The 21370-nt window shown below is 37.9% G+C and overlaps 4 protein-coding genes and 1 non-coding gene across 7 annotated transcripts; 2 read left to right on the forward strand and 3 right to left on the reverse strand.

Annotated features, from left to right (window-relative positions):
* Positions 1–310: 310 nt before the first annotated feature.
* On the reverse strand, positions 311–4455 carry LOC103938793 (RNA-binding protein BRN1). Its single transcript, XM_048586959.1, has 9 exons — positions 4188–4455; positions 3890–3972; positions 2619–2670; positions 2336–2461; positions 2155–2234; positions 1616–1792; positions 1082–1412; positions 846–989; positions 311–764 (listed from the first exon to the last, which is right to left on the reverse strand). The coding sequence occupies exons 1-9, from the start codon at positions 4360–4362 to the stop codon at positions 637–639; spliced, it is 1296 nt and encodes a 431-aa protein (XP_048442916.1). The 5' UTR covers positions 4363–4455; the 3' UTR covers positions 311–636.
* Positions 4456–8291: 3836 nt separating this feature from the next.
* On the reverse strand, positions 8292–11593 carry LOC125478516 (mitochondrial substrate carrier family protein ucpB-like). 2 transcript variants are annotated; one of them, XM_048586716.1, is made up of 8 exons: positions 11403–11593; positions 10597–10658; positions 10279–10515; positions 10025–10186; positions 9843–9892; positions 9670–9724; positions 9230–9267; positions 8292–9055 (listed from the first exon to the last, which is right to left on the reverse strand). In XM_048586716.1, exons 1-8 carry the CDS (start codon positions 11518–11520, stop codon positions 8959–8961), a joined length of 819 nt encoding a protein of 272 aa, XP_048442673.1. In that variant the 5' UTR covers positions 11521–11593; the 3' UTR covers positions 8292–8958. The 2 variants fall into 2 exon arrangements, with proteins under 2 accessions (XP_048442673.1, XP_048442672.1); XM_048586715.1 differs by having other exon boundaries at positions 8320–9055; positions 9592–9724.
* A 935-nt stretch (positions 11594–12528) lies between these two features.
* Positions 12529–15029, forward strand: LOC125478566 (U1 small nuclear ribonucleoprotein C-like). Its single transcript, XM_048586843.1, has 6 exons — positions 12529–12674; positions 12778–12820; positions 13058–13099; positions 13185–13425; positions 14196–14470; positions 14779–15029. Exons 1-5 carry the CDS (start codon positions 12667–12669, stop codon positions 14456–14458), a joined length of 597 nt encoding a protein of 198 aa, XP_048442800.1. The 5' UTR covers positions 12529–12666; the 3' UTR covers positions 14459–14470; positions 14779–15029.
* A 93-nt stretch (positions 15030–15122) lies between these two features.
* On the reverse strand, positions 15123–19301 carry LOC125478565. 2 transcript variants are annotated; one of them, XM_048586842.1, is made up of 7 exons: positions 19098–19301; positions 18658–18960; positions 16396–18287; positions 16052–16321; positions 15684–15957; positions 15545–15611; positions 15123–15377 (listed from the first exon to the last, which is right to left on the reverse strand). In XM_048586842.1, the coding sequence occupies exons 1-5, from the start codon at positions 19150–19152 to the stop codon at positions 15850–15852; spliced, it is 2628 nt and encodes an 875-aa protein (XP_048442799.1). In that variant the 5' UTR covers positions 19153–19301; the 3' UTR covers positions 15123–15377; positions 15545–15611; positions 15684–15849. The 2 variants fall into 2 exon arrangements, with proteins under 2 accessions (XP_048442799.1, XP_048442798.1); XM_048586841.1 differs by having other exon boundaries at positions 15684–15960.
* A 648-nt stretch (positions 19302–19949) lies between these two features.
* On the forward strand, positions 19950–20021 carry TRNAP-AGG. Its single transcript has one exon. It is a non-coding gene; the product is annotated as a tRNA-Pro (tRNA).
* The last annotated feature ends 1349 nt before the right edge of the window (positions 20022–21370 follow it).

Consider the following 21370-nt stretch of genomic DNA (forward strand, 5'->3'; position numbering starts at 1 on the left):
TCATGGGGAAAAAAAATATATTAGTAGCAAGTGCTCCTCCTATCTACGACTTAAATGCTAAATAGCGAATATAGAAAAAATGAACACCCAAAGAAGAACCACAATGGCTTATAAATTAAATGCACAACATTCAAATGATAACTAAGAAATAGCAGAGACAACCACTGTACCTAAAATGTAACTCTGGCACGCGTATACAACATACCTTTTCAAATAGAAGACTGCTTGTTGATTACCTACTTACTTCAAGGTATGCCACATTAAAACAAGTCACCGGGATACAGCAAATGAGATAAGAAACAAAAGAAAATATGAAAATGACTTTGAACTGTGAAAATGAAAGAATTAGGGATCAAGTATACATCCAGATGTTCATGAGAGAAGAATGAATAAATTGATAGTTACTGACTAAATGAACTTTCATGATACCCAAATTACAGATTGTATTGGCACAGTATGCACCATGAATTACAAGTTTGAAGGCTTTCAATCCCTTGAGGAAGTTACAAGAAGGATGGAATAGCCCTATAATTGCAGATCAGCTAAATCCACCCTACGATGTTGATGACGTGACTCCCATACATCCGGTTTGCATAAGACTAGAGGACTCGAATCCTTGTGTAACTCACCTTCAAATCAATATGGTTTGCTCTGTTTGTTGTCTCTCTTAAGCTGGACCTTCAATTTCTTACCCCCTAATTGGTATCCATTCATCATACTTATAGCAGATTCAGCAGACTCTGGTAAATCGTAACTTACAAATCCTGCAAACCAGAGACTGATTAGAGGTAAATATTTCCACATAATTTGCATTGCAATCAAAAGTAAGTTGAGAATATTCTCACCGAAACATTTGCTGATGCCGGTTGCTTTATCAACAAAAACCTTGGCACTCAAAACCCTACCAAATGGTTGAAAAGCATTGGCAAGCTCGTGATCTCCAAATTCTTGAGGTATGTGGTAGATAAACAAATTAGCACCAGCTGGACCTAATCAAAGAAGATAAGAGTAACTGACAAAATACCACAACCAAGAACTTTATTTTTAATTTGAAAAAATAAATATACGTGTAGATAACAACCTTCAACCTGACCCCCAGGGCTTTTACTAGTGCCAGGCGATGCTGGGTTAATGTTCACAACTGTAGGTGACACTGAACCAGGTGAACTCAATGGCTGGTGGCTCATTATTCCTCCAGGATACACCATCGGATGCCGAAGACCTGGAACCGCATGATAAGCAGAGCCCACATAACTCGTAGGAGGCATAGGAAAATTTCTAGGGGCAACATTGCGGGGTGTGATTCTATGCAAAGCATTTCCTTGGTTTATGGGGGGCATCATATTTTGGAAGCCTTGTTGATTCTGCAGTCCAGGTAGGCGGTATGGCATGAGTCCATAAGTCCCAGGAGCCTACAGAGGAAATGAAATATGACATTACTCCATTACTACATAAGACCCTACATGGATATAAAGTCAGGAATTCATATATAGGGTAGGTCATTATACTCAGATGCCAAAGCCCAACTACAAAAGTGCTAATGGTTTCCTCACCATGAAAAACGAAACAAAGAAAAGAGTAGCTTACAGAGACATAATTGTGGAAAAAAACTGACCTGATAACTGTAACCATTATACGAGGGAACATAACCCATGGGCAAGGCTCCAAATAATGAAGGATGTGAATCACCATTTGGCTCGTTAGCAGCCTGGGAATGAGCTTTCTGAGCTCGCCGAGCTAGCCTTTCCTTTTCTGTGTCTGCCCATTTGACAACTAAAGGAACACTTGAACCCTGATACACGAGCCATAAGAGCGGGTTAGAGCCTTGTATCAATAGATCCATACTACTACCAAGTTGTATCAATAGATCCATACTAATACCAAGTTGTTGTTATCTATAAGCAAATGTCAAGAACAAATTCAAATCAATGAGTCAATGAGTAAGCATACAAGCCTTTTTATTAATTTGATACGCAAGGATAATTAGACAAAGTCTTTGATGGCTGACTTATCATCCATCATTATGGTCCCCTTCAATCAGAAAAAATAAAATGTTTCTGCCAATGTAATAGAATAAGAACATCCAATACTACGTGCATATTAACAGTTTTCAATATACATTTCCAGCCACCAAAATATGCATTAGACACAAACCTCCATTTTATACTTTCCATTGATGGCTTCGAGGGCAGCGAGAGCTTGGTGTTTTGTCTCATACTTTAAGAATGCACAGCCTGCCAAAAGAAAAGGGCATGGAAAATTCATTTATTAGTTGACAATCAGTATATTTTAGTGTTTGCCTAGGAATAAACCAACCCTGAGGGAAAAAACATACCTTTGCTCGTTTGCTGAGAACCTCTTAATATTTGTAGGTCCTTTACTGTCCCATATTGAGAGAAAAGATCAGAAACTTCAACTTCGGAAACATTCTTTGGAAGCATACCAATAAAGAGCTTGTGTTCTGGATTACAGGGGAAGGCAAAGATTATTAATTAGGGTTCGTAAAATAATCAATAAATAAATGGGATGAACAAAAAAAATACACAATAAGCATTGGTTCAACAAAACTTCCTAGGAACAAGACAAATCAGTAATTAAATCATGAAAATGTATTATACCTAGTCTTTCCAACTCGCCATCAGCATACTTCACTTGCAAAGGACTAGATGCCTGGATCGGACAGAAAGAACAGGGTAGCTTCGAATCAGGCTGAGAATAACAAACACAACAAGAGGAACTAAAAGCACAAACTGCAAAAAGTTAGCACCAGCCTAGGAAAAAGTGGACAGACAACAAATTTTTAGTTGACTATATGTTTTTTTATCAAGTAATACATTTGTGTAAAGTCGCATTAGCAGGCATAGGCAAGAGTCCAACTGAGAATCTTGCCTGGGAAACCACTTGAAGGTCCAGCAAGGCCTACATAGGCTCCCCCAGTCGCTCTAAGACCTATGCCAGGAAAATGCCAAGTTGCATAAGCACACATTTTATATAAAATTGTCCAAATATCAATCTGCCAATCATGGATTCAAGTGGATATACTGTACCAAAAGAAGATTGCCTGCAATGTCGGACAAATTCAATACTTTACTCACATGATGTAACCCCAGTCACTGATACTCATATTTTCTGGAACAAGCATGCAGCCTTCTTCATTTAACTATTTTGTAAATTGACATCATAACCATATCGAAGTTTGTCAAAATTGTATCTTTTTTCTTTCAGGGCACCGGTTGCACCTTAAAACTTTCATGGGGCAGAGCCAATTAAATCAGTTCATAATCTAACCCTAAACCTTTTTTTTTTTTTTGTGGGCACTGTAGCCAATATCTCATGCATGGTCATGCTCTGATACTCTACTTTCAGCAGTCGTTAGGCTAATCCGCATTACCATATGCAAATTACAACACCCATTTCATCAAATCGATTTACAACACCCTCTTGGGATTAACATCATGTCTGTATCTCACCTGAAGTAAATTTGCTAGCCCTCTGCAAATGCCAAAGGAGCCTATTGCAATTTAACTAGGAATAAAAACAAAGGAACGTTCCCATGAGGCTATTCATTTCCCTTTTTCCTACGGTATATTAATTGCAGAACCCTTTGATCACAAGTGTCAACATTCTCAAATTAAGTGGATACAGTTTAGTTACTGTGAAAAGTTCAAATTGCTGTGATCTGCGATCGACAAATAGTCAGACACTACGCAGCTACTCTTCCTACTATTAATTGTATAAACTTTCGAATGACTTACGAAATCATCTATTCATACTTTACCAGCTTAGATTTGAATAACATTCTCCGAAATTCAAAGCTACGAGCCTACAAACTAAAACAACAAAAGAAGCACACTTAAGTACAGTGGAAAGAGCTGCAAATTGCACTAACCCCGGGCAAAGTCGTCTTGTTATGACACGCATCGACCGCTTTATCCGCCTCCTCCCTCGACGGGCATATCACAAAGCAACACCCTGCAAACACACACACGCAAGTACAAATCCGAGCACGAAATTAGGGTTTCAAATACCAAGTCAGCTACTAAACGCCACAAATCCTCCAAATTGCGGAAAATCACACACACTAACCAAATCAAGATACACACATGTTTCAACTCAAACCAGATTGCTAAGCGGAACAGAGAATGTAGAGAGAGAAAGAGGAGGGGAGAGAGAGAGAGATTTGAAACCTCTGGAAGCGCGCGTGGCCTTGTCCTTGATGATGTTGACTTCGTCGACGAGAGCGAAGTCTTTGAACATTGCGAGGAGCTGAGCCTCCGTCATGTGCTTCGGCACTTGGCCGACGAACAGCTTCACGCTGTCCTCGCCGTCCGAGTTCCTCTCCTTCTTCCCTCCTTCCGCCATTAATGCCTGCCTTCTCTCTCTCTGTCTTCCACTTTCTCTCTCTAACTTCTCCGGTTTCTTCGTTTTGTTTCTCTCTCTCTCTCTCTCTCTAATATTTTCTCTCTCTAGATTTCCTCTTCATGTGTGAAAAGGATTTTTTATTTATTTATATTTTATTTTTCCTGCGCGGAGTCGTCGAAGGGAGAAGTTGGGGCTTTACCCGCGCATTTCAGGTTTATTTACAGGACTGCCACTTTAGACCAGTTGAAATGAGTTTGAGTGAACTTACCCTTCTACCCTTTTCAAGCTTAGCCACATCATGAGGTTGTTGTTCTACCGAAATATTTCTCTTAAAAAATAATATAACAATTATGATCAAGTTGTCCTACGACAAATTTTCTTCTACAAAGAGTTTAAGATTTTTCACTGTGCTCGAAATATTGCTACATGATGTTATCACTTAAGAATACTCAAATAATATTATATTTATTTGACAGTTTCATACAAGTTGTTTTTCGACTACAAAGATTTGTCGATATACCTTAAACAAAGATTTTCCGATCACATAGATGATAAAGGATGATTGAGACCATACGCATGTTGAAAATTATTAAAAGCACTCAAGCAAAAAGAATGAAACACTCTCAATGCGCCCACAAACCATGCAAAGCAAAAAAAAAGAATAATAATTTGACCACTTAAAATGTCCTATAACATGTAATAGTGAAAAAGACTTCGTCTTCACACCCATTTTGTATATATTTTACTTTTCCTAAGAACATATGGACACTTTATTCAAAGATAGAAGTATTGTCCTAATATGCTAATTATATTCTAAAGAAAAAAAAATTCTGAAAAGGACAGAAGACAAATTTAAATATGCTTGCTTTATATTTGTGTATAAACTTGACTATTGTAATAAAATAAAAAAATAAAAAAAAGTTTCCCACCTTGTTTCTATTTCAATTTTGGATGCTCTACGAACCTTACTGTTTGGAATTTAAGGACAAAAAATATGAAGCCTTAGTTTGTGTGAAAGAGAAATTGGAGCTCCTAGAATGTGTTAGGCAGGCTAGCATAATTGGTTAATAGGGATCTTTATGTTCAATTTGAGTGGTCCTGATTACTTAATTCTTAGGTTCCAAACAGCTAATACGAAAACAATTTTTGACCTTTTTATTTTAAATTGAACAAACAATCACATGTCAAAGAGTTATTCTCCAACCATTGTTCTAGCAAATGGACGGAAGAGTAAGAGAATCTTAAATCCCACATGGCAATGGCCATCTATGTGTTGGCCCTATTGTGTTTCACATTTTCTTGTATTGAGACAACTCTAGACATTTCCAAAATTGTATGCAGAAAAATGAAAGGTATGGCGAGTGTGAGTGTGCGTGTGCAAGCACACGCTCATGACATTGCTCAAAAATAACACATGATTATAATAAGTCATAATTACAAAGATACATTAATATTTAACGAACAGATCGCTGTTTGTATGATTAACATTTTAAAAAGATGAGATTTTGCATTTCTTCATCACATAAAACTTCCTACCTATGTCATAAATGATATACGGGCAACTTAATAGAATAATTTACTATAAGTCGGCTCATGTCACCTGAATCATATGCTTTGTTGAAATGTATCAATTTGCTACTTCAATTGAAATTTTTGTAAAAATATGTCACTTATAGTCATATTTAATTTATTATTTCATTCCAAAAGTTATAGACTATTCACGTGTGATTATTGTGAAGAATATATTGACGTTTGATGTATCAATACAAACCCTTTTTTTTTATTACAATCATTTTCACGAAAAATTTGGGTTAGCTGCGTTTTGAGTCGTTGACTAAATGAGATCAATGTCGTTTTCACAAGGAATTCGGACATTGCCGTGTTTTGAAAGTAAAAGCTGGTGAGAATTTTGCAAGGCAAGGGGTAGGATGGTTACTAAAGAAAGGAAAGTAGGGAGGGTAGTTTGGACAAAAGGATAAATGGTAGGAGTGTAATTTAGCTCGGAAACCGCGGCAAAAGTATAAGCACGCCAGACTGTCCCGCCAAAGCTGCTTCTCTTCCAAGGCTCCAACAAGGTTGTCCAACAGTTACAGTGCCACGTCACTATTTTAACGGTGCAAGTTGCAGTGCTTGCACTGCCTACGTTAACGCAGACAAAATTTCTGACTTCCAGTTAAAAGCAAAGATCATTTCCGGATCTCTTTCTCCTAGTTCACTTAATCAGGAAATTATTTTTTACCATTAAAATTTGATTCAACAGATACAAACAAATAATCAATTTAAAAGTTATAATAACTTCAACCGTTGAATCAAATTTCAATAGCACGAATTCCTTGATTTTATGAAATAGGAGGAAAGGATCTGAAGAGAATTCATTTCTCAGTTAAAATTAGGCATGCATTGTTTTGGTTTTCACTGTGCAAAGAAATTTTGCGGGTAAGCGTTTGGGATGCAAATGCAATGGTTCTCTTTGTGCGTGTCTACCAGAGACAGTTACATAACTAAAGACAACATGTGGTAAGTGTCTATTAGACGAATCGTGTATTTTTTAAACATGTTGCAAACACCTATTCGACTAAAAATCTATTGGAGAATTTTCTCATGCCAATATCTGGTTCTAGCGGCTTCGTCGTCTAATAAATACTTATCACGTGTTAAAAAAGTACACCACATCGCCGTCACAATATATTATTGAACCGAAACACTACGTAACACTGAAATTATTTTATATAAGTTGTTCAACTCTACATGTGAAAATTACAAACTATTTGTTATATTGCGATGCTACGGTGACCGTAAATCTATATAAAATTTGCTATCTTGCCCAAGTCGTTTCGTATAATTTTACTTTTAATTTACTTTCTTTTTTTCTTTGGGACAATAAGGGTAGTTTCCTTTGGAAGAGGATCCTCAATGGATCCATTTTGTGGGGATCTCCACATTCTCACCGTTCATCATACATAATACGATTAATTTTCGTCAGATACTATTTGTGTTCAATTTTAAATAAAAAAAATCATATAATTTTTGATCGCATGATACACGCTGAATGACTACGGATCCCCACAAACTGAATCTGGATAGAATCCAATTTCATTTCCTTTAAAGCAAAGAAACTAATTTGTTGACCAAAGAAATAAAAAATGCAATTTAAAAGTCCACTTGGGCTGATGATTAGGAAGAATATTAATTGGGATTTGGATTCCTTCGGATTCAAATTGTAGAGATCCTAGGATCCTCACATCTTAATCATTTATCGTGCATCGTACGATCATAAATTATTTAACGATTTTTATTTAAAATTAAATATAAATAGTATCTGATAAAAACTAACCACACGATATATAACGAACGGTTAGGATGTGAGGATCCCTAAAATCCCCACAAAATAAATCTAGAGAGGATTTTCTTCCTATTAATTGGACGCCACCAAGAACCAGCTCACATGTGAGTAGGACGCAATGCCACGTTGGAATCTCTTCCCGGTTCAAGATTTGCTAAAAGTGGGCCGACGGGTGACTTGAGCCTTCTTTTTTGGAATCATTTGATCGGCCATAAGACTTTGACGTCTTTGACCCAGTTTTAAAAATATAAATGTAAGTGTAAATATTAATAGGTAAATTATAGAGCCATTGATATCTGTTGTCTTTGATGAACATTATGAAAATTTGTAATGCGGTGTGCACATCAATTCATTCAGAATTAATCGAAACAAGAGAAAAAATTCTCAAAAAACATTCAAAAGTTCGAAACCAGCAATGAGCTCCGACAAATTTTATCATCAATATCACCGATAATAGGTGAAGTTTCCATTTCAACCCCCCCTCCCCTGTTTCCATATAATCCATGGTTTTTAAGATATTTCAACAGAAATATGACAATTTTGTGGATATTTTAAACACTGCTTTGACCTAATAAGGATAAATATCGGTATCAAAAGTCAACAACGTTATGTAGAAAAAATCAAACCACATGATAGTGCACGATGAGTGTGTAATACTGTCACCGTGACATCTTATCAAAGCAAGGTTCTCCCCAATTGTCAGCACACGAGGGATTGGTCCAGAAACTCTCCCTAAAGTCAACATTGTTATGTAGAAAAAATCAAATCACATGATAGTGCACGATGAGTGTGTAATACTGTCACCGTGACATCTTATCAAAGCAAGGTTCTCCCCAATTGTCGGCACAAGGGATTGGTCCAGAGACTCTCCCTAAAGTCAACATACAAGTTAGTTGTACCTAAATCTCTAATCAAGGGCCCTGCTAACCATACACAGACAAATATTGTTGCTTAATAGGCTTCTAAATTCTAACTCAAGCAATTTTTGGAAATACTTCAAACAGTAGATAGAAAACGACACGAATGGGTTCGAGCGAAAAAATGTGGGATGACAACGGTACACGGGACCAGAACCAGCCAATGCCATTGTTCTGTAAAATCGCCTAAACAGAACCAATATGTAAAGCAAGTACAAGTACTTCCCTTCCCCTAAATGGTTGTTTTCAGGAATGTGGGGTGCGTTACCTGCTGATTCGAAGAAATTCTCATCGCAGCCAGAAGCGGGGGCGATTGCAGACTGCCAATGCCGAGGCTTAGATTGCATTCAATCCAGCAAGCTCACGCAACTTCTCGCAGAGTATGAAGGTAATTGTAGTTTGTGGACCCAGTCTTGCAAAAGTTGCAAGGCTCCTGAAAAGTTTAACACTTAATTACTAATTGTAAACAATCAGACAGACGTTTTCTCTGTGGTTACACGACAAATTCAAACTACGCACTGCTGATTCTATAAAATCCAAAGACTATAATATCGGAAAGTTTGGTGCAAACGAAAGGCATGAGTATTCAGGCTTGAAGAGAACTCACCCTTTGTAAAGGCCCCTGGGACCTTCTGTAAGCATAACCTGAAACAACACACCATAGCATATCAAATAAGAAATATACGCAAGGAATTAATTTCTGGGATGCCAAGAGTCAGTGTAGACCATATAGACTCTACAACGAACGAACGCAAGATAAAACAGGACCAATTTATCATGCCCAATTGCAGCTGCCAACCGCTAAGGTCGTGAAAGCCTTTCCAAAGGCAAATCAAATGTTAACCACATGCCGACAACCTATTCCAATTTAATGTGTTTATAAATTGTGTTCTAGAAAAGAAATCCAAATACACCAAGAAAAAACACCAGAAAACTGTAGCGGAAATGAAAAGACTACGTAATCTATACCTGGTATGCGCAATGAAATCCATTTTTATAGTTTCCTGCCTTATTAGATTCCTGTTGCAACATGAGACGGGTTTTTACCATGTCCACAGGTGCAGTTACGAGGGTACTCACCAAGCCTGCAACTGTGCTTGAGCTTCTCAAGGTGCATAATATAGTTAGTTTTGATCAATGTACTGTCACCAAGTTAATCTACTTCAGTTGAAAAAATGAAAGACCAGGGATAGATAAGAACATTGGCAACAGTGTCTTACATGAGATGAAGATGGGATCCTTCTTCGAGTGATGTCAACCTAATCAGTGTCTGCATTCAAAAAAAAAGTTGGGACAAAATTTGAAGTCAGACAGATTTAAAGAAAAATGAAGACGAACACTTTCCTATTGCCAATCAAGCATTAATGATTTAGAAACAAATGGAAATTACTTAGAACTTGACCAGCTTGGTTTCGTCATATGTTGCTAGTTGTGATGCAGTCAACGTAGCAGCTCTGGCCATAGCAGGGCCAACCCCCTTCCAAAGCGTTTTCACTCCCTCTTCAGTAATAATTCTATGCAGTTCTCCCGTTGGACTCAAGTTTGGATTCATCTGTAACCGCACCTAATGAAAGGAAGCAAATGAAATGATCTTGAAGTCAAGTCTCAAGAAATAGAAAACAAAAAGTTCAACAAGGCCCTGCATGATGGCATTACCTTCAAAACCTCAAATGGATTCGTCAACACAGTTGCAATTGCACCGGCAAATCCTCCAGACCCGATCTTAGCAAAAAGATTGGCGGATCCAAAAGCCCAATTGCAGGCATACTTTGAAGGTTCATACAAGCCTAAACGGAGACCCCCATAAAGAACAGACCTTGTCAATGCCGGTGTCAATCCCAGATACAAAAATCTCGGCCCTTCTTTTTTAAAAGTATGGATAAATAACCGTCCCTGCACATCAAACCTTTATCATGATCCACGCTGATAAATTGGATCAAGATATGCACCCACGAAAAGAGGTGGGAAAAATACCATTCCACTGAGAGGACCTTTCTGCCCAACAAGTTGCATTTGCAGCCTAACTTTGAGAACATCTGCATCCCACCAGTTGAGATAAATAAACTCTTTGCATCTCTCAAAATTTCTCTTAACCTACAATCTACAGCCTCTGTTCATCATGCCGAGAAGTTTTTGAGCGTGACTATCATAGAGATGTATTAGTCACATTGTACCTAGGTCCATAAGATATTAACCAAGTCGTGTAACAGCACGGCTCAATATGGTAGTCACACTAAAAAACTTCTCCGATTCTAAATTGGATCCATTGCCAAATCTTAATACCATAATCTCTATCAAACTCGGAACACAGAGAAATCGTGCATAACTATATAACACGTGAATTAGTAACAAAACGGGTCAATGTGGCCGCCAAACTATAAAATTTCTCCGATTCTACATCTGATGCAAAATCTTAATACCATAATCTCTATCAAACTCGGAACAATGAGAAATCGTGCATAACTATATATCACGTGAATTAGTAACAAAACGGGTAAATGTGGCCGCCAAACTATAAAATTTCTCCGGTTCTACACTGATGCATTGCCAAATCTTAATACCATCATCTCTATCAAAATCGAAACAATGAGAAATCGATGCAGAACCAACCATACCAAAGTTTGAACAATCCATGAAACAAACAAATAAACAACAAAATATTTAATATTCTGCTACAACAAAAGCTGAAAAGGTGAAAAATTTACTGAGGCAAACAAAACAGACATGTTGGAAGCTGCAAAAAGGTGAAAAAAGTAAACTTTTTGAGTTCCATAAATTACCTAGAGGATGAGTTACTGCGGTGGCCGCCGCAACGGAAAGTCCACTGGTGCCGAAATGATAGACAACCTCGGACGGCGACACCGCCGCCCAACTCTGCTTCTCGTTCTTCACTTTCATCTTCTCTGAATGTTTCAATCATAAAACATTACAAAAACTAAGCGAAACTTCTTTATTTGGGAACTCCGAGGATTCTGAATCCGAGGAAATTGAAGCTTTTAACTAGAAACCTTCAATTATTTTGGCTGTTTAGCTTCCATTTTCATGAAACGCATTCTGTGTTTTACGTTTCCTAAATTTTCTCGGGAAACAAACAGAAAATTAAGGTGAGACGTAACGGAACCTGAAAGCCAGAGTTTTCGGGAGCGGATTTTGCCGTCCAAATCCGACTTTCGAGGTATGGCTTGCGGTTTGCCTCTGTCGTAATCGGAAAGACTCGTAGGATGTGGAAACGACGCGTCGTTTCAGTATTTTTGTTCAATGTTTACTAAGAATTAGAAGTGTTTTTAAAATGACTTGAAGTCTTTGTGTAAGAAGCACCAGTTATATGTTTTTTTTCTGAAAGAACTTTAAGTATTTTTTAAATATTAACTTGTATTTTTACTAAGAATTAATTATAAAAATATTTTTTTTTTTAAAACGTTTTCAATTATTATAAAAACACTTTTAAACAAATTCTAATTCATAATAAGGAATTTGATTTAAGCGTGAAAATTTGAGGACTCAAATTATAATAAGCACATCTATTTTTCTACTAAGAGAAAAATGAGTTTCATGCGTTATTATTAATTCTCACACATCTCTATTCATTTTGTACCATCAAATCAAAAGAAAACAACGAATACAATTAAACAAAAATATGTAAAAATCTAAAAAAATATGTTTGATATTTTTGTATTTTAATATACTTTAAAAGTACGACTTATGCCACTCATTACTATAGTCTGGTGGTATTCTTCTTCACTTAAAAATGAGAGGTCTTAAGTTCGAATCTCATAAATGATGAATTCAATACTAAATTAGACTTCTCATTATGTGATTTAACCGATCTCTTTAAAATTTAACACATGGTTAAAAGTAAAAAGGATTAGTAGACCACCGAGTCCATTAAGTTAGGCCCAAAAGCCCACCAAGTCCAGAACCTTCAATTCATTACTTTCTCAGGTGCACTGGCGGGTAGCCAGAACCTTCTTCTTTCTTCAAGTCCCCTAGGGTTTTTGCATTACTCCAGTTTCAGTAAATCCCTAATTCCAGCGATTCAGAGCAATGCCAAGGTATCATCTCTTTCTCGTTCATTCAATATTACACTTATGCGATTCGTATCCCAATTTCATGAAATTTTTAATCTTTAATCGATTTCTTGTTCCAATTTATCAGGTATTACTGTGATTACTGCGATACTTATTTGACCCACGATTCGGTAAACTCTCTCTGCCCTAATTTTTTTAGTTTTCGGATCGTATTTTCGATTATTTCCTTATATCTGTTTGAGATTTCGATTTTGCTTGATAATTTTTTTGATTAATTTCAAGAGTTAATCACATTGAGAAGAAAAAAGAAATGGGATGTTTATATCGGGTTAAACTTGCCACGGTAAATTAGTGAAATCGTGATCATCTTGGTTGCTGACAAGTTTTTGTTTTTCCCATTTTTTCAGCCTTCAGTGAGAAAGCAACACAATGCTGGTTATAAACACAAGGTATTACTGGCTTATTTTGTGTTGTTAGCGTGAGTTACCGTTTCTTTTTGGCGTTGCCTTTTACTGATTTTGTGTGTGGATTTAGGCGAACGTGCGGGAGTACTATCAGCAATTTGAGCAGGAACAAACCCAAAGTTTGATTGACCAACGGATCAAAGAGCACCTTGGCAATTCTGCAGCTTATGGTGGTCAGCCTTACGGGAATATTGGTGCAGCTTACAATCAACATCTAATGTCTCAGCCCCGTCTTCCTGGCATGCCACAAATGATGGCTCCAGGGATTAGGCCTCCTGTTTTGCCAAGACCTCCTGTACTCAGTGCTCCAGGTAATCTGGAATGTTTACAGTAAAATCTTTATTTTCAACCAAAGACTGAACCGAACTGAGCTCTGTTGCGTTAAACTGACGCTATTCCAACCGCTTACAAACACATAGGTAGCTTTACTGACTGCATAGTATATATAGGAATGGAAGATGTCACTGATTGAATCAGAGTAGCTCTCCCATCCAAAGATAAAGATTCGGCTTTCCAAGCAGCAAGCCTTTTTTGGTTTTTCTCAATAATCTCCTTGTAGGTGGACTTGGTGACTCGAAAATGGATGGCTGTTTCTGTGATTTATTAGTGCACGTATTTTGCATTTTGATGTATAGAGTTTTTGGCTGCTTGACCAAAACGATGTTTGCGTTATTGTTCTGGAATTTTTCTTTCGGGGTGTGTGGTATATGTAATTCTGTTCCTATCAACTTGATGTTTTGCTAATAATGCTACCTACTTTTTACGAAACTACTGTTACTAGAAGGCAGGGAAAACAGAATGCGTATTTTTTGCTTGGTTAAGTATTGTCCTTTAGTCTTCTGCATAATGTGATCTTTTTTCGATCTTTTCCTATGCGATCAATTGGCATCCCTTTTTTACCATGGCTATGGACGTTAGTGATATTGTGTTACCCCATTATGCAGCTATATTCTAGGTCCAATAGCTGCTGTATTGTATTGATTATTATTTTCCAGTCAGACACACAGCAATATATCATTGGCAGCAGAATCTTACTATCTAATACTAATGATATATAAAAAAAATTTCTTGGTGGTGGCAGGTTACGGCACTGCTCCACACATGATCCCAATGATGGCTCCACCTGGTGCTCCCAGCATGCCTGGTCAATTAAATGCTCCCATGAGGCCTCCTCCTGCTTTAAATCCTCCACCAGCAGTTCCTGGCAGCGCAGCACCAAATGCTTCTAATGGTGCCCCTCCTATGGCTGCACCCCCGATGTATCAACCCAATCCAACAGCACCAACGAGTGGAGGCTATGAAAGTTTCAATCCGAATACTCAACCTCCTGATTCTAGTCAGTAATGTGTCAAATTGGTATGTGGTATTTCTATACTTTAAAACATCTTTCGTCAATATGTTAGGATTTTAATTATTACTATCTAGTTTATGAAGTTCATGTTGTGTACATCATGTTTTAACAAAAATGCGATTCAAAATTATGCGAGTATATGCGTATTGGCAAGAATTCGGCTTAGAAATTATTATTTCTCCCTCTGTGGACCTATGGTTCTTATGCTTGCACAAGTACTAAAAGAAGCCTATAGACGGGATAAACCGATTGTAATTGTAGCACAAAAGAAAGTTTTTATCATTACTAAACCCGGAAAATGACTCGTTTGCAGCACCTTCGTCGTAGAAGTCTTCTGCCATAGTTCGGTCTAATGGGACTTTCATCATGTGATGCAAACCAGGAGCTGAGAAAAGTGGAGAGTATGATTGTATCCTCTATTTAAAGTTGCACATCTTATTTGGACTTCTTGTATTTATAAGAGCAATTTGTCGAAAATGTGCGGTCTGAGACCGACTTAAAACGTGTGGTTCTTACCCGTGTTATTTTAAGATCGTATGATGTTGGCATTTGAACATTCTTTTACCACATTGAATCGTTTATATAAGAGAACAACGCCGATAAAAGCAGCAATTCCAGGCCTAAATTCTGTTCAAAACAAGGATTACCAAGGAACTAGAGAATAATCACAAGCTACCATTCAAAATGCCACTGAAATCCAAGAAATGTTCCAAAATGTACACCAGTTTAAACCAGAGCCGGCACGATTCAGCGGCTTCACTACAATCCCGAAGGGATTCATAATCTGGAAAAGTTCTGAACAAAAACTGCGAAAACAGCGATAATTACATGACTTTATAGAGTTTTCTTCATTACACGGAAGGGCCTACGGCCGGTGGACAACTCTTGAAAGCAGTTGTGAAGAGCCGATGTCTGCGAAGCAAAGTATTTGAGAAATAAGAACTTGTCATGACTAATTCCCACAAATTATGCATCGCATAATCATAATTACAAGTTAATTACAATCTGCTAAACAATAATCTTCGAAATTAATTAACTTCAAACCATGAATATTACATTCATGTTTTACTATTACTCACCTCTTGTATTCCAGTCTCTGGATAACTATACCATTTAGCAGAAGTTCTGAAGTGTAAACTGCTGCCCCTGCGAGGCATGATAGATACAAAGAGTCTTAAGTTACTAAGCAAGACGGATAAATGAATGGAATGCTAGTACCTTGCTCAAGAAAAGGCAGGCAGACCGCACGGTCTTCTTCACAAGAAAGAATCAAAACGTCCTTGAAATTCTTTTTATCCTTTGCTGCAGACATCTGAACCTTCTCCACTGGCTGAGGAACATCTTGTATTATTAAAAGTTCACTCCAGGGATACTAACTATTAAACTATGTATGTAACGACAATGCAGATACCTGGCCTTGAACTGCCTTCACCAAGCTAATCATCATTTCTTTATCGGGTTTTATGTTTGGCGTGATGAAGACTTTTCGACCCTGCTACTTAAGCACAATCATATAGGAACACCCCAATAACATGGATGAAAGAAAAACAGTTATCAGTTTAAATAAACAAAAGCGCATGCATTACCTTTAGAAGTGGACACCGTTTCGCACAATCCAGTGAAACAAGCATGCTAAAGCCTATTTCCTTTTCCTTTTTGGCATCCCTCAGAATGTAGCTTTTCTCACTAATCAAACAGTTTGCTTGCCCGCAACTCTCAAGCCACAAATGAGTTACCACTGGTTTACCAAGAGCAATGAATTCCAACATGTTCCTTGTACGTGCAAATTGATCTGCTACAAAGTGTGTTGCATCAGTAGAACATGATGCAACAGATAGGCCCAGTCGTGTGATGACCTATTATGAAAAAAGAGGTAACGTTAGATGTGGATCATCTAGCTGTCTCAAAATCATACAAACTCAGTATCTACCTTTTTCTGTTGCTTAATGGTAGCATCATCCAAGTGCTGGCTAAACAGAACACGAACATATGCCATGTTTCTTCGCCTTCTTAAGTCTTTCCATGCATAATCTGGTGTTGATTCAGGGACACCCAGTCCAAAAAGCTCTTTCAAAAGGGACGATTTGGGCAAGTTTTTGTTGTATGTCTTTCTGTGATGACCATCAGACACATGTTTGGATGATCCCACGTTTATGCCAGTGGTAGAGTTAGATTGAGCAGCATATTCTGAACCAGATGACACTACTGAGGTATGGCTTTTTACGTCTACCAGTGATGTAGGATCTCTGGCATCTAGCTTCCCGGATTGTAACACTAGCAAGGATCTGCCAGAATCTTTATCCAATGAGTGTATCTTTCCCTTTATATTGTTGTTGCTTTCTGGCCTTTCAGCAAAACGGGAAGTGCTGTCCTTTCCATCAACTATTGGAAATGAAGTGCAGAGTAAAGTAGCTAGGCAAGAATTTCTTCGGGCATTGAGACGTGTTCTTTTCCCTTTCGGATGGCTCCATGGTTCTAAGTTCAAAGTACTGGTTGTTCTGTTTTTATCTCGCTCAGACGAAACATAAGATTTGGAAGAGTTTTCTTTAGGGCTGATACTCTTCTTTCTCTTGTATGTAATAATATCCGCCTTCGTAACTTTATTCATGCTTTCTACTCGCTTGTTAAATCCGCCCTCACTCCCACTGATTATTTCAGATGGATGAGCATTTAAACGTCTCTTCTTTCTTCTGTATTTAATAATACCGTTCCCTGTAACATCATTCACCCTTTCTCCTGGATTCTTAGGTTCATCCCCAGTCCCTACTGACCTACCTCCAGAAGCTCTCTCTACCTTTCGATGCTTGGTACGCTTAGGAGATTGTCTACAAAAATTTCCATTGGCGTCAGCAAAATTACTACAATGTTCAGAAAAGAATCTGCTTCTTTTCCCTTTTGTTTGTGCTGCCAAATGAGGATCTAACTCCCAACTCGAAGATTGCTTTTGATATGAAGCAGCTACTCTCCTTACTGTTCTAGTTGAACGCTTTCTTCGCTTTGCATTTTCGTTAATGCCTCCTATATCAGGAACATCACTCTTTCGAAGAGGAAGTTCCAAAAGTGCTTTGTTCTCTGGAGCACCTCGTGAAACATCTGCTGTGTTCTCCATACCTTGATAAGCATCAGCAAAATTGCAGTCGGGAAGGTCCCCATAAGCTAAGGCCTCCATAGCTTCAGCAGCAATTTGAGTGTTAAAGCCAACATCAAACATGTCAACCATATCTGTTCTTGCGTCACTAGCTTCCTTCTGCAGTCCTGTTGATTTCGCATCCAAATGTTGTTCCGACTTATTGTCAGATTCATTTCCAATCATCCCTTCCAATTCTGTCATTTCCTTATGGAGGCCCTGAATTATTTTCTTCTCTTTGCTCTTACCGCCCAAGCTGATACATTTTTTGTTACCACCACCATGCCTGACTTTCTGATTCTGTACAACGGATCTCTGCTTGCACTCTCGAAAATCAGAAGACGAATTGATCTTCTTGTTAATGAGATCAACTCCCCAATGCTCCTCAGGAAGATCAACCCATTCAAAGGCCTTTTCAATTTCAACTTGAGACTTCATCCTAGCCAACCTTTGAAACCCCTTTGTGTTTGAGACAGGAGGGGATTTCTCCCTAACCGGTTTCTTGTGATCATCAATTTCCGGAGAGCCACCCAAAACGTCGTTCAATGACACAAAAAGGTCCACAAAACCAAGTGCATTGGCTTGGGCTGACTCCCCAGGTTCCTGAGAGTCAATATAATTTAACCTCGCAAGCGACAGAGATCCTTCATTCTTCTCCCCTTCAGTCGTACCATAATTAATTGGAGAAACTTGTCCTTCAAGGCATTCAAAGAAAAGTGCTTTTCTCAATATCACTTCCTTACAGATTTATTAAACAGACATTCGACATAAAATCACTTTCTCACACATTCCACATAAAATACACACACAAAGTATTCAAAGAAAAGTGCTTTTTTCTTAGAATCAATTCTTCAAAGATACATCAAACACACGTTCCACATAACATCACGTCCTTACGTATTCATTAAGCACGCAATCCACATAAAATACAATTACACAAAGTATTCCAACAAAAGTGCTTTCTCAAAAGCACTTCCTCACAGATTCATTAATCACACATTCCACATAAAACATGAACAAAAATACAACACAGAAAAAGAAGAAAAGAACACTCCGAAAGCTAACCTGCAGCGAATTGCTCGCGATGAGGACCGAGCTTTTGATCCAACAACACATTGGATTTAACACTCACTATTCTGCTTCCATTCACTTCATCGTCCTCGCTGTCTAGCACAACTTCTTCCTCGTACTCATGTACACCAGTCCTAGTCTTTTTGGAAAAATCCAAAAAATCGACCAACTGGGTTTCCTGCATTGAAGGGCTGTCAGGCACAAAAGCATCTTCAAGCGGCACAGTGTCCTGAAATTGTAGCTGCTGCTGATGTTCATCAACTTCATCAACTTCATCAACACCTTTGAGTTCATATCCTAATCAGAACCCAACAGAAACTCTAATCAACAATTTATAAACTCTGATTAACAATAATTACAGATGGGTTTGCAAGAAATGAATCAAAAAACAGATGAAAAGTGAAGAAATTGACATGAAGATGAGCAGTGATTACCTGATCGGTGAGACAGAAAATCCAAACTCTGGGTCTCGGTGTGAGAAACAGCCATAGCCCAAGAGGGGTTGTAGACTCTGAGAAGGAGAGAACAAATCACTCTTTCATTACTGAGATGGCTGTTGTAGCAGAGAAAATGAAATGGAAAATGTTATTTCTTTTTGGTCAAATCAAAAACCCTAATGTGGTTGGAATCCAGAAGGTTTTAATTGGAGGGAAAACTCAAAACAGGAATAAAAGTTGTGTTATTATATTACATTAAGAATGTATTTCCGACACATTAAAAATTTATTCAAAAACAAAAATTGTTAGATTAAAGTGTGATGTTTTAAATTATTCTAATCTAGCAATTAATTTACGAAATTTTGATAAGAAGTTTCAAGTTTGGCTTTTATGTATAGCGAATTTTGATACGTAATGACAACTGATAATGCTTAATTTTGATTTTTATACAAAAATTTATTTCAATCCACAATAAAAAGAACGTTTACTTCAAACTCGAGTGAATGAGACAACTAATAGAGATTCACTGTGAACTTCTATGTACGAAGCCATGACCAAAGGATTCGGACAATTCGATGTCAATCCTATGGTTGCTATTAGTCAATCTCACTTACTCTCTTCGTAAAAATCCATAAACTTGACACCCTATATCTTTTTTCTCTCCTATTTGGACAATCCTAATCTTTTAGTCTGCCAACTTCAACAAAAAAATTCGAAATGGATCTCATTCCTGAGACAAAGGCACCATTAGTGGTATGTTCGCCTGAGTGGTAGATTTTAGGAAACGGTGTTGGAGGGAAATATCTATAGGTTTGGTCAAAAAGGTTAAATTGACAGACAATAGCGAGTGGGCATTTGGTCTAGTGGTATGATTCTCGCTTAGGGTGCGAGAGGTCCCGAGTTCAATTCTCGGAATGCCCCTTTTGTTCCTTTTTTAATGTCTTTTTGGCTGAATCAAAAGGACAAATATACCCCCGCCAGCCAAGAGTTCTTGCCATACTGGGATACTTTCTTGAGTTTATCCTTTTTAACTTCATCTACATTTTTCATGTATTTCTACAGGTTCTTTGTGAATATACACACACACACACACACACACATATATATATACGTACGTATATGCACACACACACGTTCATGTATTTCTACATTTTTCATGTATTTCTACAGGTTCTTTACTATAGAAATATATATATGTATTTCTACAGGTTCTAGAGTAACATATAGAGTTTATGCATGTTGTTTGTTGATTAGCCAATTTAGCCTTGATTTATTGTTTATGTAGCTTCTACTAGGCAAACATATTTGCTAGTTCTTTGGAAAAATGTCAAAGCAAATGCAAATTATGCAAAGTTCGCAATGGTCCGATCTTCCTCCCGAACTCGTGTCAAACATAGCAGAGCGTCTAGACCCGATCGAGCTTTTGAAATTCCGCGGTGTCTGCAAGGGATTGAAATTCTGCTTCTTTCACAGCTTCAGTTCAGATTGAATCTAAACCAGACTTTAAACCCTGGTTTCTATTATACGGGGAGGAAGAGGATCATAAAAAATCTTTCGGCAAATGCCAATCGGTAACCGAAACCTGTCAAAAATTCACCATGAGGCTTCCAGAACTGGATGGAGCAACTTGCCTGGCATGGAACCAAGGATGGCTTTTAGTATTCAAACAAGGTTCTTCAATGTTCTTCTTTCGGCCCTTCTCAAGAACAAAAATAAACCTTCTGAAAAGCCCTCATATCTCGAAACTCTCTGATCATGTTGCCGCATTTTCATGTCCCCCAGTTGGCCAAGATTGTACTGTTTGTGTCATGAACCATGTCGATAACAATTTACTGAAGCTGAACGTACTTAGCCGCGGAGCCAGAGAGTGGATCGAGTACAGCTTCATATGTTCAGGAATAGGTACACTAAAATGTGCAGCTTACCAGACTCACTAACAAAAATTCTATTTCATCAACCATACAGACGGGGCTGCTCATTGTTGATGCTTGTAAAATTGGGGTAGACCCCGAATCTTGTCGCTATGCAAAATCTGTTCCTGCAAAGCCTACGAAACCCAAGTCGGAAATTTTTTTGCCGGACAAGAACTATTTCAAAAAAAATGACATGAAGAAGAAGCTAGGGTTTGCAGAAGATGAGGATGTTTCATTTTCTACTTGCGTGACTCAGAGGCAGTCAGATGGCATGAACAATTTTGTCCACAGGGAGACCCTTAGTGATCGTAAACGTGATTGAGAGTCGAAGACCCGTCAGTTCAACGGGGTATGGAT

The sequence above is a fragment of a genome, unplaced genomic scaffold (assembly GCF_019419815.1).
Source record: "Pyrus x bretschneideri cultivar Hongxiangsu unplaced genomic scaffold, Pyrus_bretschneideri_v1 Contig25, whole genome shotgun sequence".
In the NCBI taxonomy this organism is placed as follows: domain Eukaryota; kingdom Viridiplantae; phylum Streptophyta; class Magnoliopsida; order Rosales; family Rosaceae; genus Pyrus; species Pyrus x bretschneideri.